An 11592-nucleotide genomic window follows, 5' to 3' on the forward strand; every position below is an offset into this window, starting at 1 on the left:
AGGTTCTAGATGGGAATAGCAGCCACCTGAGCCTCTATCAGGCTTCAGACTTCAGCCCCAACTCTGAAGTCATAGCACAATCTCCTTTTCATTTCTATTTTACTGTCCTTCCCTAGGCAGTCCACTTGAAATCATCAGGAAATATATATATATATATATATATATATATATATATATATTTTTTTTTTTTTTTTTTTTTTTTTTTTTTTTTTTTTTTTTTTTTAATAAGAAATGGCGCTTTCACTCTTATCGTTTGGGTTATTTTTTTTTATGATTTGAATCACTGGTGTAAACAAAGTAAAAAAAAAACACGAAAATATCCTTGTTGAGAATTTTGTTCTTCCATCTTTGATTTTTTTGGGGTGGACAGATTCTTTCCTTACATGTAAGAATAAGAAGTACCTGTGGTATTGTTTGCATAAATGTCTAGAGGGCTCAGATCATTTTGTTACAAATTTATTCTTTTGATTTATAAAAATCTCTTTATGCTTCAGCATTGCTCAAAACAGGGTGACCAGACATAACCCCCCCTGCCCCAATCAAATCTCTATGATTTTGATAATTTTGATATTTTGATAATGATCTTCTTCAGGTTTATATTGGTTATATCTTGTTTTTCTTTCCATCCCCCCATCTCTCCATTTCTGAGCCATCACTAAGGCAGATACTTACTGACCTCTTTTTTCCATCTCCACTTTGACTCAGGAGATTAAAGGAGGCCATTGTCACATCATCATTGGTCAGCCAATCAGGTGAGCACCTCCCGTCAATGACCTCCTTGTTCCAGAGGAGTTCTTCAGCAGTTTCAATGGAAGGAGGGAACCAAGAAGGAGGCCTGGCATAAGTCCAAAGATGATAATTACAACATGGATTGTGTACATTCTTGCCCGAAAAGGTGCAGGGTTCCCCTTCCCACCAAAAATCAGTTCGGTAGGTGGAGCTTGGGATAGCTACCTGGAATTGTTTCTCATCCATCTCCTCCCTTCTGAGCCCCCTACTGCACTTCCAAAGAGATCTTATAACATAACTTTGAATAAGAATGGAGGAGGAGGGCTGGTTCTCTAGGTATTCTGAGGGCATTAACTTACCAATTTGTTACAGGACGTTGAAGTTGTAGAAAGTGAGGCTGTATCTGTAGTACAGCACTGGCTGAAAAAGGTGAGTAAGATTTCTCTATGACTCAGGGTACCCCAAATTCTAGACCGCTGGCCTCAGCGGGTGCAGGAATCTGGACTCCTTTCCTCCTAAACCTGGGAAACTCAAATTCATTGCCAAACACCTTACCTAGAACTGTGTCTAATTCACCAAATTTCCTAGAAGATGCTGGGGCTTGTGTCTTCATCAGAGATGTGTTGGAATCATCACTATCCCCACCCTGCTTCTCAAGGATACTGGATGAGAAGTTTCAGATGTGTCACCTCCAGCTACTGGGCATCTCAGCAGTATCTTGGGATAGGGCCAAGGATTTAATGAGTCCCCTAGAATTCTACAGATAAGCTTGCTATGGAACTTTGAGAGATAGAGTGTGTAGGAGAAGACACACAGCATGTGTAGGGAAAACAGGGAGAAGGAAGAAGAGATACAGAGCAACACTTTCAGGGGAAATTACTCACCTTTCAGACTGAAGAAGAGGTTTCCCAGGACATAAAGGAGAAGATGTTGACCAACTGCCCTCCCACGCATGGCCAAGATGTACATGTGACCAGAGATGTGGTAATTGAGAGTTTGAGGCAATCATCCTAGGGGAGTGGGCAGATAGGCGGACATGCACAATGTCCAATTGAAAAGGGTCTTGGGCAAGTGGGTGGAGCTTGTCCAGGCTGGGTTCCACCCCTCCCAGGGAGTCCTTGCTGGACAGTAGTCACATGCACCCTACCTGGGTTTCCTAGGTGAAGCACCATCTCTCAAAGTCTGATTTGTTGGCAAACCAGAGTCAAGAGGTCCTGGAGGAAAGAACGAGAATCCAGTTCATAAGATGGAGGTAAAACATCTCATTTGCCCTGAGCCGCGTTGTGGGGAGGGAGGCACAAGGGCCCCACCTTCAGTATTCCTGGCCAACACAAATTCACAGCTATTCTTCTCCAGAGATGTTGACTTTTTGGCTGAGAAATTTTTCAGTCTTTGGGGTCTTAAGTGAATATTTTTGCTATCTTGAAAGCCCAGCTCATTCCTAAGTTTTAGCATGACTTGAGGGGTTGCAAAACTGGGCTTGCTCACCGTTTCTTAAATGCTTCTGAATAAATTTTAGACTTCTGTTACTTTTGCACTTGATTTGTTCAGAAGTGGCTGTACTTTAAAGAGCAAAAAGAAAATAAGCTCTTAAAATGCAAAAGCCTGAGCCCTCATCTGCAGCTGAGGTGAGAGGAGGCTTCTCAGTGCCCAAGGCTAGAATTCCGTGCTTCACATTATGGTGGCTTTGCCAGCCTCCCGCTGTGCCTGCTGGAGCACAGACCACCTGCATCTGCCTCTCTTGGCTCTGAAGGGCTGAGACCTGAGGTGGAGGGAGATGGGCCTGGAAGCCAGCTCATTCTCTCTGGCATGAGTGTCCCTATTTCCTTCAGGACTAGGGTTCACTCGGGGTCTCTTTTCCCAGCCAAAGAAATGTGGGATTAAACAGGTACTCCTGGAAACTGTGGAACAGCTCCCCTCTCATTTCTGTACTCTTTTCTTCCTTCCCCTGCCTCCATCACCAGCTTTGTTCACTTCTACTAAGGAGGACATATTTCTCAAGAAATGTATTTTTGCTGAGGGATATCCAGTTTTCTCTGTTTACCCCTTACAGTGCCATTAGCATTTTAAAACAGGATTCAAATGCTCAGTAATTATGTAATAGGGAAGGGTAGCAAATAATGGAATTTGAGACCTCCTTGGGAAAGACTTTTTGCATGGGAAACGTATTCTAAAATCATAAATGTTGGGGACTGCATACAACCACTGCTGTGCATGTGGGAGACTGTCCCTGCCTGACATAGCTGCACTATATGGAATTGTAAATGTTGCAATTTCTTGGTCTGGATAATATGAACATCATCTTCAGATATTTTTTAAACATTAGCTGTATGGCATAACTAGATTAAAGCTTTGGAGACAACCTACAGTCAATTATCCATGTATAATTTTTCCACTCTGGACTTTCTGTGGATTTTTTTTAATCCATAAACTCTGACTGGTTCCCCTACAATCCACTAGTTTTGGTATTATTTTATTAGGTTCAGTAAATATGTAGTCAGGGAATACATATCCCTTCATTAAGCATCAGTGGATACTCATTTATTGGGTAGATGACCACCAGATGTTTGCTAGGACCTCTAAAGAGAGAGAAAATAAGATGGAGTTCCCCGTTTCCAAGGGATAAAAGTGAACTAGGTGGATGAGGTATGCGAATGTTAGAGAAAATGTCAGAAAAGCCATGAAGAGGATCTATAAGAGCATAGCATGGGAGACCCAGCTTGTACAAGCTCTAGGCATTGCTGCCTGGAGTAGCCAGAAGAGGTTTCTAGCAGGACATTTGCTTGGACTGACCCATAAGCTGGGCAGGGACAGGAAAAACAGGAGCAGGAATGAGGGGTGTGTCAAGAGATCACGAAAGCCTTGGCAACTTAGCCAATTCCATCTGGCCTCCAGTGCCCAGTGCTGTGGGCCCTTCTCTGAGGTTTCCTGCTTTCTGCCTTGGGTTGGGAGTAATCTCTTCCTTCTCTGGAATTCTTTTATCCTCTCTTGCCTCTCTTTGGACACTGACCCAGCTCTACCTTGTGTGAGTGGTAAATGAGCACATTTATCTCTCCCAGACTTCAAGTCTTCACATTGAAAGCCCCAGAGCACCTAGAACAAGGCAATTTTAATAGACGCAAAAATGGAGGATATAGTGGACACACTGGTTTTGCTGGAGTGAAGGACTTGTGGGGGGAGAATTAGAGTTGAACGGGGCATGAATTGCACCACAGAGAGGAAGGCAAGTCAGCATGGTGAAATAAAACAACAGCAGCAATGAAGGGTCTGCAGCTTCTTTGTGACAGAATTTTCTACAATTATCTCTAAACCATAGTGAATATGGCACAATGTAGGTCATAAAGAGCTGATAAGAAAGTTGGAGAGGAATTCAGAAGGAGTGAATTCCATGTCTTACAAGGTTACTCACCTGCTGTGCAACTCTACTAAAGGCACTTAAACTTTCTGTTTCTTCGACTTTCCCTAGGACCATTTGCTACCTACCCAGGATTATTGAGTGGCTCAGGGGTACTTGATAGTAAAACAAAACAAAACAACCCTTGTGTGCCTCATGAAAGAGGAGTGAAGGACAAGATCAAAATTTCATGGCGACAGAATATTGTTTATATGATTCCAACTCATTCACTATACTTAGTGATAAAGAAACTCAGGAACTCCAAATGTTTGAATGGTGTTTTTCAGCCATACCCGTATCTTCCAAGTGCCAAGTGAGGTGAGGGAGGATGTTATGCGAGACCGAATAGAGCAGGTGAGACGAAGGTAAGCCATTTGGGACAAGTTGATTTGTACTCCTAACTGGGGGCAAGTGGCGACTGGGGGTGGCTGTTAGCCTCTCCTCTGTGGGTCTCCCTGGCTCCAGACCACACCTGGGTTCCATGGCCATGCCTGAAGCCCTTCTTGGCTGAGTGTCTCTTTGTGGGACTTTGCTCCAGGACCCGAATGGGGCAATGGCTGACGCATGGGCTGTGTGGGCATCTCAGCTCCACGCCATGATCTGGATGTGCACTCTGGGTAAGCTTTGCCATCTGGCAGCCTCCCCTTTGCCGTGTTCTTCATCTGCAGCCTATGCAATCTTACGGATGAATCATCTCAGGAGATTCACAACAGAACTTCCTATGCAGACTGCTGAGAGCTACAGGTGAGAGGGCCAACAGGTGAGGAAAAGATGCTGTCCTGGGTGTGAGACAGGGTCCTGGGTGGAAGTTTGATTATAAAGTTTAGCTTTTCATTTTGGTGAGGAGGCCTACACTTGGGGCCAGTGGGAGTGGTGGTGAAGTTACCTTAGGCTTCTGCAATGCCTTTCTAAAGCTTCTGAAAGGACTTGAAGTCAAGTTCAGATTTGACCTCTCTGACACTTTTAGCTGTGGTGTCACAGTGAGTGCTTCTAAGCCTGGAACAGGTAAGGGACCACCTGGGGATCTTGTGTTAGTAGGTTGTCAGAGGGCCTGCTGCTCTGCATTTTTAACACCCCAAGGCATTGCTGCTGTTGGTCTACTGACCCTACTTGAACCACAAGGTCACAGAGCACTGGGGTCAGGAGTGAGGGCATATATGTTTTGACCCTTCCACCAGTTGGGACTTGGCTTTGGGTCCCATGGCTTCTTGGCCTGCATTTGGTACCTGTGGTCATAATAGTGGCCATTTACATGGCTCTGGTAGGTGGAAGGCCAATGACAGTCGGTGCACTACAGAGGCCATCCATTCAGGAAAAGGTTACTGCACCCCTGTCAGGTGTGAAGACTGAACTGGATGTCATAGGGGACTGAAGGAGTGATTTAAACACAGTAGAACCCCAACATACTTTCAAGGAAGGCTATGGAGATATAGCACTGGCATTTATGGAATTCTTATTGTATACCAGCTTCAGCACAAGGCATTGTCAAGATTTCTCATCTGATCCAAAAGAACCTTAAGAGGAGGGCATTGTTCAAACCCACTATACAGATGGCACAGGATACTGGCTTTTAGTCCAACACCATGTGCCTCAATTTTTTCAGACTTTAGAACATTGCCTTGAGGACAATGGCTTCCAGCATTTAGTAAATGACATGATGTGCCATGTCAATTGTTTACTCATATTAAAGAGATGAGGAATCTGGGGTGCTTTCAGGGTCTTCTGAAGTTTGAAGAAGCAGATTTCAATTTGTATTTTCAAAATAGGTCAATTCAAATGGAAAGTTTAAAGTTTGAAGAAAGCCAAGTTTCAACCCCAGCTTTGTCTGATACACTATCGTCCTTTCCCTCCATGGGTTTTTCTGCTCTAGGTGCACCTCAATGAATGTTGGGGTTGTGGGCTTTGGAGGCATGATCATCAAGCCCTGTAGCCATCCTGCATATCTGTGATGCACCCCTGCATTTCTCTGATGCAATCCTCTGCTTCCCAGGTTCATGTCCTTTAGGGTCAAGGAACAGCCTGTGTCAGAAGAACGTCTATTACCCCTTGACCTGAGAAGCGACTACACCTGGGCAGAATCTGGTGGGTGAGCCTTTCCTTGTGACAGTGCAGCACTGGAATCTTCCCGCTGAACTGCTAATAAAGAGACATGGTATTTAATCACTGTCCTGGTCTCTGGTGTGAGTGCTGAATGGCACTGAGTGGCAAATCCATTCATTCATCAGGCTCTGAGCACCTCATGGGCTTGGCTCTGGGGACTCACAGCTTGCAGCTTTTTGTGGAGGCAGATGACAGGCCAGAACAGAGCTGTGTCAGCAGGCCATGTGGGGTGCTCCTGGAACACTAGAAGGGTGCTGGGCTAGGCCAGGACAGGAGGACTTCTGGGGGAAGTGTGCCTTGTTTGTTTCACTCAAGTATTTATTTTATCTTTATTTCTTCTCTAGCTCTCTTCCCATCTTTATGTAGATCCAAGTTTCTGACTTATTCCTTTCCCTTTCTGAAGAACTTTTAATAGTTCTTGTAAGGCAGGTCTACTGGAGACAATTTGCCTTGAGTTTTGTTTGAGAAGGTATTTCTACCTCACTCATGAAGGACAATTTTGAGGGACATAAAATTCTAGGTTTTTTTTTTTTGTCTTTAACACTTTAAATACATGCCCCACTCTCTTCTTGCTTGCATGGCTTAAGAATGGATGTTACATGGAATTTTTATCTTTGCTCCTCTTTAGGTAAGGATTTTTTCCTACTCAGGCTTCAAGAATTTTTTTTCCGTGTCTTTGATTTTCTGCAGTCTGAATATACTATGCTGAGGTGTAGAGTAGGTGTAGGTGTAGAGTAGGTGTAGGTGTAGAGTTTTGAATGTTTACCCTGCTTGGTTTTCTGAGCTTCCTGGATCTGTTGTATGGGGTCCACCATTGCAAAATTTTCAACTACTATTACTTTGACCATTTTTTTTCTGTTCTCTTCAGTTTTCTCCTCCTGGTATTCTCATTATGCATACATTGTACCTTCTATAATTGCCCCAGTTTTTTTTCCCATTCTGTTCCCCCATTTTTTCCCATTCCTTTTGTTATCTTTACTTTTTAGTCACAGAACTTTTTGTTGGCATTTCTATGAACTCGATGTTTATTTCCTTGGTTCTGTCTAGTCTACAGATGAGTCCATCAAAGACATTCTTGATTTCTATTACAGGATTTATTATTCCTGGCATCCCCTTGCGATTTTTCTTAGGGTTTTCTTTGTCTCTGCCTACATTGCCCATCTATTCTTGTGTATCGTCCACTTTTTCTATCAGATTCTTTAGCATGTTTATCATAGCTTTAAATTCCCAGTCTGACAACTCCCAACATCTCTGCCTTATTCGAGTCTGGTTCTGATGCTTGCCTTGTCTCTTCAGGCTGTATGTTTTTTTATTATTTATTATTTATTATTTATTTTTTTTACCTTTTATCATATAGCATAATTTTTTGTTGAAAGCCAGATATGCTGCATGAGATAAAGAAGCCCAGACAGATAGTGTGAGGTTTTATGTTTATCTGGTTAGGAGTTAGGCTGCATTTCCTCTCTCCAGCAGCTGTAGTTTCAGAGACTAGCATTTCTTTTTGTCCCCTTGCTTTTGTCTTCCTTGTTGTTAGGTTTCCCCAGAGGTTCTTTCTTAAAAAGGGTCTGAGACTTATAATTCTTTCAGCTGAACCTCCCCCCCCCGCTCCCCCCCCCCTACTGCCCATTGTTCTATAGGTGACTAGTGATGTGGTGGTGAGGTCTGAGAGGAGAGGGGGAAGGTTCTAGGGTCCTCTGATCAGGTGTCAGTCTCTTAGGGAGCCTGTGCCCCTGGCTGTGTCCGTCTCACCTTTCCCCTCCCCCCACCTCCACGTTAGGAGAGGCAGGAAGGCCAGAGAGGGCCACAGTTGGATGTTTTCCTTCCCTCAGGGTAGGCTCTGGAAAAAAACAGTCTACCTTGAGAACAGGCCCTTGTTAAGGAGAACAGAATGCTCTGGACGTGTTTCAAAATGGCTATTTTCATCTCCCTTTGCTGAGGTGGGCAAGAAGGAGGGGTTCTAATCTTTACTGTGAGAACCTGGTTGGGCTTCTGGAGGGAAAACTCAGAAGTGGAGGGCCTCTTAAGATTGGGCCCCTGGACTTACTAAATCTCAAGCTTGTCCACATTGAGCCACCAGCAATTCATCAATTACATTTAAGTTTCCCTACTCTGATGCTGTTTCCTAGAGGTTACTGTGTCTAAGATGTAATTCTCCATAATAACCTGTCTCTCTCTCCAATTCTCTGGTCAGCATTTTGCCCTTTGACCTAAATTCTCTGATGGATCTAGGAACTATTGTTGGTTTTTGGTTTGTTCGGCTTTTTTTTCTAACTGTAAGATTGGGAGTGACAATTGCAAGCTCTTTACATATTAGACTGGAAATTGCAAGTCTTATTCAGGTCTTTATTGAGTGTCTGCTAACGTGGACTGAGCACCTACTGTGTGCCATGTACTATCCAAGCAGCCCTCTGATATAGATGCTATTACCACATGAAAGGAGACAACACAAGACCGAGTATCTTGAGTTACTTTGGTGACATCAGAGTGTGAGAACATGGCCTGGCTTCTGGCTCCCAAAACTTCTCTCTCAGCCATACTGTTGTACTATGTGTGGGCCTGGGCTAGGCCTGGGGAATGAAACAATAAGTGGGACCCACCCTCTCTCTGCTCTCTTCAACTTCATTTTGGTAGGTTTTGATAAATTTTAAACAGTCACAATTTTCACAGTTACTATAAAGGAGAAGTACTATATATAATGGGAACTTGCCCTAATCAGAGAATAAAACAGATTTATTTTTGATTATTTGAAAATCATCATCCCCATCGCACAGACGAAGAACTGGAAGTTCAGAGAGGTTAAGTAGCTCTCCTGATGTCACACAGCCATCCAGTGCCCTTAACCACTCCATTGTGCAGCTAAGCTGGGGGAAGGGTCATTTTGGTTGATTGTGGTAGTGAGCCTTGGCCAGTAAGACACTGTAGAAGGGAGAGAGGTGGAGGTAGGACACGTCCTTATCCACCATGCCCCACTACTCCCAGAGGTCAGGAATGCCTGCACTCTCCCTCTCCATCACCTTTCCCTTCCAGCCTGCTTGCCTGCTTGCCCCAGTGGGGAGGCAGAGGGCAAAGGACAAAGTAGGAGTTGAGCAGCCAGGGGACAGAGGAGCAGAGCTAGGCAGTGGTAGGTGAGAGGGCTCTGGGATGAGGAGAAGAGTATGATGTGACAGAGAAAATGCCAAAAGACCACTCTGGCTGGATGGGAGCAGGAGGAAGAAAGGCCACAGAGGAAGCTGTTGAGAGGGGGCCAGGGCCAGGCCATGTGGTCTGGGGGCCTTGTCTTAGCAAAGATGAAAAATGCAGGAATGTTGGAGGAAGAAGGGGATGACATATGTAGAGGCGGGCTGAGCTACAGGGTGGGAGCAGGGACCTCAGGAGAGGTCTCTTTAGGGAGGCGAGGGGATGTAGAGGAACAAAAGGATTTGAACAGGACAGACATGACTTGGTGATGTGTGGCACCAGAAGAATTGGGGAGAAGAAAAGTCCTGGGGGTGCAGCTGTCTGTGGAACTGCCACTTACTCAGATAGGGGAGTCTTGGTTGGGGGAGATAAGTTAAGTTTGGGTAATGATTTAGGCCCCTGTAGAATATCTCAGTGGTGATGTCAAGCAGGTGGATGATGGATAGACAGAACTGGGCTTGCAGTGGGGAGTCGACAGCTGCAGGAGGATAGAGGTAGGCAAGAAGTAAGCAGGCCTTTTTCAGCAGTCCTGGATGTGACCTTGCCTTCTCAACCCCTCACTCATCATCTTGGGAAGGCAAGGAGTGGTGATTACCTTGCCAGGGCTGCATTTTGTGAAGGGACAAAGCCCTCTTCACTACCCACCTACGAGGCTGTTTTGCCAGAAACCACCAGATGGCGCCATTTCCACACAAAATCATTTTCTGAAGGTGAACTGGTCTTTGAGTCAGACCGTGGGTGCGTGGCAGGATTTCAATTTTAGCATGATTTGGGAAGTCCAAACAGATGGAAGGCCTTTGAGTATCTTAGTTTAATGATGGGTACAGTTCACATCCACATACATGAACTATATAGGGGCTATTCATTCAAATAAAAATTATTGAGTGTTTACACCCAGCATTGTGCTAGATAGAGTATGGAGATACCCAGATGAATACTCTGTCATATATCCTCAGGGAGCTCAGAGTGGTGGAGGGGCTGACATGCAAACAAATTTTCAATGTTGTGTGTAAATGAACCAAAAGGGTATATATGGTAAAGCAGAAGAGGGAGTGATTTTCTCTGCTTGAGAGAAAAGGTGCAGACTTCCCAGCACCTTCCCAGACTTCCCAGAGGTGACATTTAAGTAGAGGATTTTCCAGGCTGTTGTAGTGAAGGAGGGTTCTTTTAGGCAAAGAGAATACTCAAATGGCAAGGCATTCAGAATGTTTGGGGCATTGGACCTGGGCCTGAATGTTTGGAATGCAGGATATGGTGGGGAGAATAGTGGGCAGGGAGGTTGAGTAGTGCATAGGTGGGGATCCCACAGGTGGGTGCAAAATAAGCCCATGAAACCTGCTGCAAGACGCCAAGGAAAAGATGAGCCAAACCTGCAATGCTGGTCAGGCAAGGCTTCTCTGTAGAGAGGAGAGGTACATAGGGTTCCAGCTTTAGGCACTTGGAAAAGAGGGGAGCCCACTGCACTCAGAAAGAAAAGGAGACCTACAGTTTTGGGCTCTGACTTGGGAGGTAATGGTTAAGGAGCTCACAAGCCCCCACAGCTCTCTCACATACAAACATCTGGAGTTTGGGGAAAGAGGGACCTACATTAGTATTATAGCCAGAGCTCCTTCAAACCTAGGGTGGAAATGAAATCATTAAGTGGCTCAAATGGAGTTTTGTTCTGAGCATGATTAACCCCAGGAGGGGAGTTTGGGAACAAATATGCCTCCTCTACCTGTATTACAGGGGGACTGAGCCATGGTAAATTAAAAGAAAATCACTGGCAAATTTGGGATCAGTCAGCTGTGACCAAGCCATTTGTGTAGTTAAATGGAGCTGAAAGAGCTAATAAAGGCTTTGTGGGTCATGGATCTTTCTGTGAGGGGAGGGCATGGGAGATAGGGGTGGGTGGGTGGGTGGGGGGGTTGGTCTAGGCTGATGCTTGTAGAAGTTATACCTGGGACTTCTTGGTGGTGGTGGTGGTGGTGGCGGGGGGTGGGGGGAAGTTGGCCTGTTCTCAGCATCCAGGAGTGTGTCATGTCCTAACGGGGAACTTGTTAATTCTAGACAGAGATAGTGACACAGACCCAGCCTTGGGCCTCTGGTGTCTCATAGAGGACAGACTTGGTCTTTGCAAAGCAGAGGCTTGGGACACCAAAGGAGAGAGGAGCCAGTACCTCCTGAGTCTGTCAATGCAGAATGCGGTCCAT

General features: G+C 45.0%; 1 protein-coding gene across 2 annotated transcripts; it reads left to right on the forward strand.

Moving 5' to 3' along the window:
- The first annotated feature begins 756 nt into the window (after positions 1-756).
- Positions 757-6288, forward strand: SPATA19 (spermatogenesis associated 19). 2 transcript variants are annotated; one of them, XM_019421330.2, is made up of 7 exons: positions 757-930; positions 1102-1158; positions 1621-1713; positions 1890-1981; positions 4411-4488; positions 4792-4883; positions 6114-6288. In XM_019421330.2, exons 1-6 carry the CDS (start codon positions 853-855, stop codon positions 4856-4858), a joined length of 465 nt encoding a protein of 154 aa, XP_019276875.1. In that variant the 5' UTR covers positions 757-852; the 3' UTR covers positions 4859-4883; positions 6114-6288. The 2 variants fall into 2 exon arrangements, with proteins under 2 accessions (XP_019276875.1, XP_019276876.1); XM_019421331.2 differs by having other exon boundaries at positions 4792-4867.
- Positions 6289-11592: the final 5304 nt, after the last annotated feature.

This window comes from Panthera pardus, unplaced genomic scaffold (assembly GCF_024362965.1).
Source record: "Panthera pardus isolate Hobbes unplaced genomic scaffold, ASM2436296v1 HiC_scaffold_12, whole genome shotgun sequence".
In the NCBI taxonomy this organism is placed as follows: Eukaryota; Metazoa; Chordata; class Mammalia; order Carnivora; family Felidae; genus Panthera; species Panthera pardus.

Bases quoted from the DNA above. Each gene is read 5' to 3' on its own strand.
- SPATA19 (XM_019421330.2), top strand. From the start codon at position 853: ATGATAATTACAACATGGATTGTGTACATTCTTGCCCGAAAAGGTGCA. The intron at 1,159-1,620 runs GTGAGTAAGATT...CTCACCTTTCAG, and splicing joins TACAGCACTGGCTGAAAAAG to ACTGAAGAAGAGGTTTCCCA. The intron at 4,489-4,791 runs GTAAGCCATTTG...CTTCATCTGCAG, and splicing joins ATAGAGCAGGTGAGACGAAG to CCTATGCAATCTTACGGATG.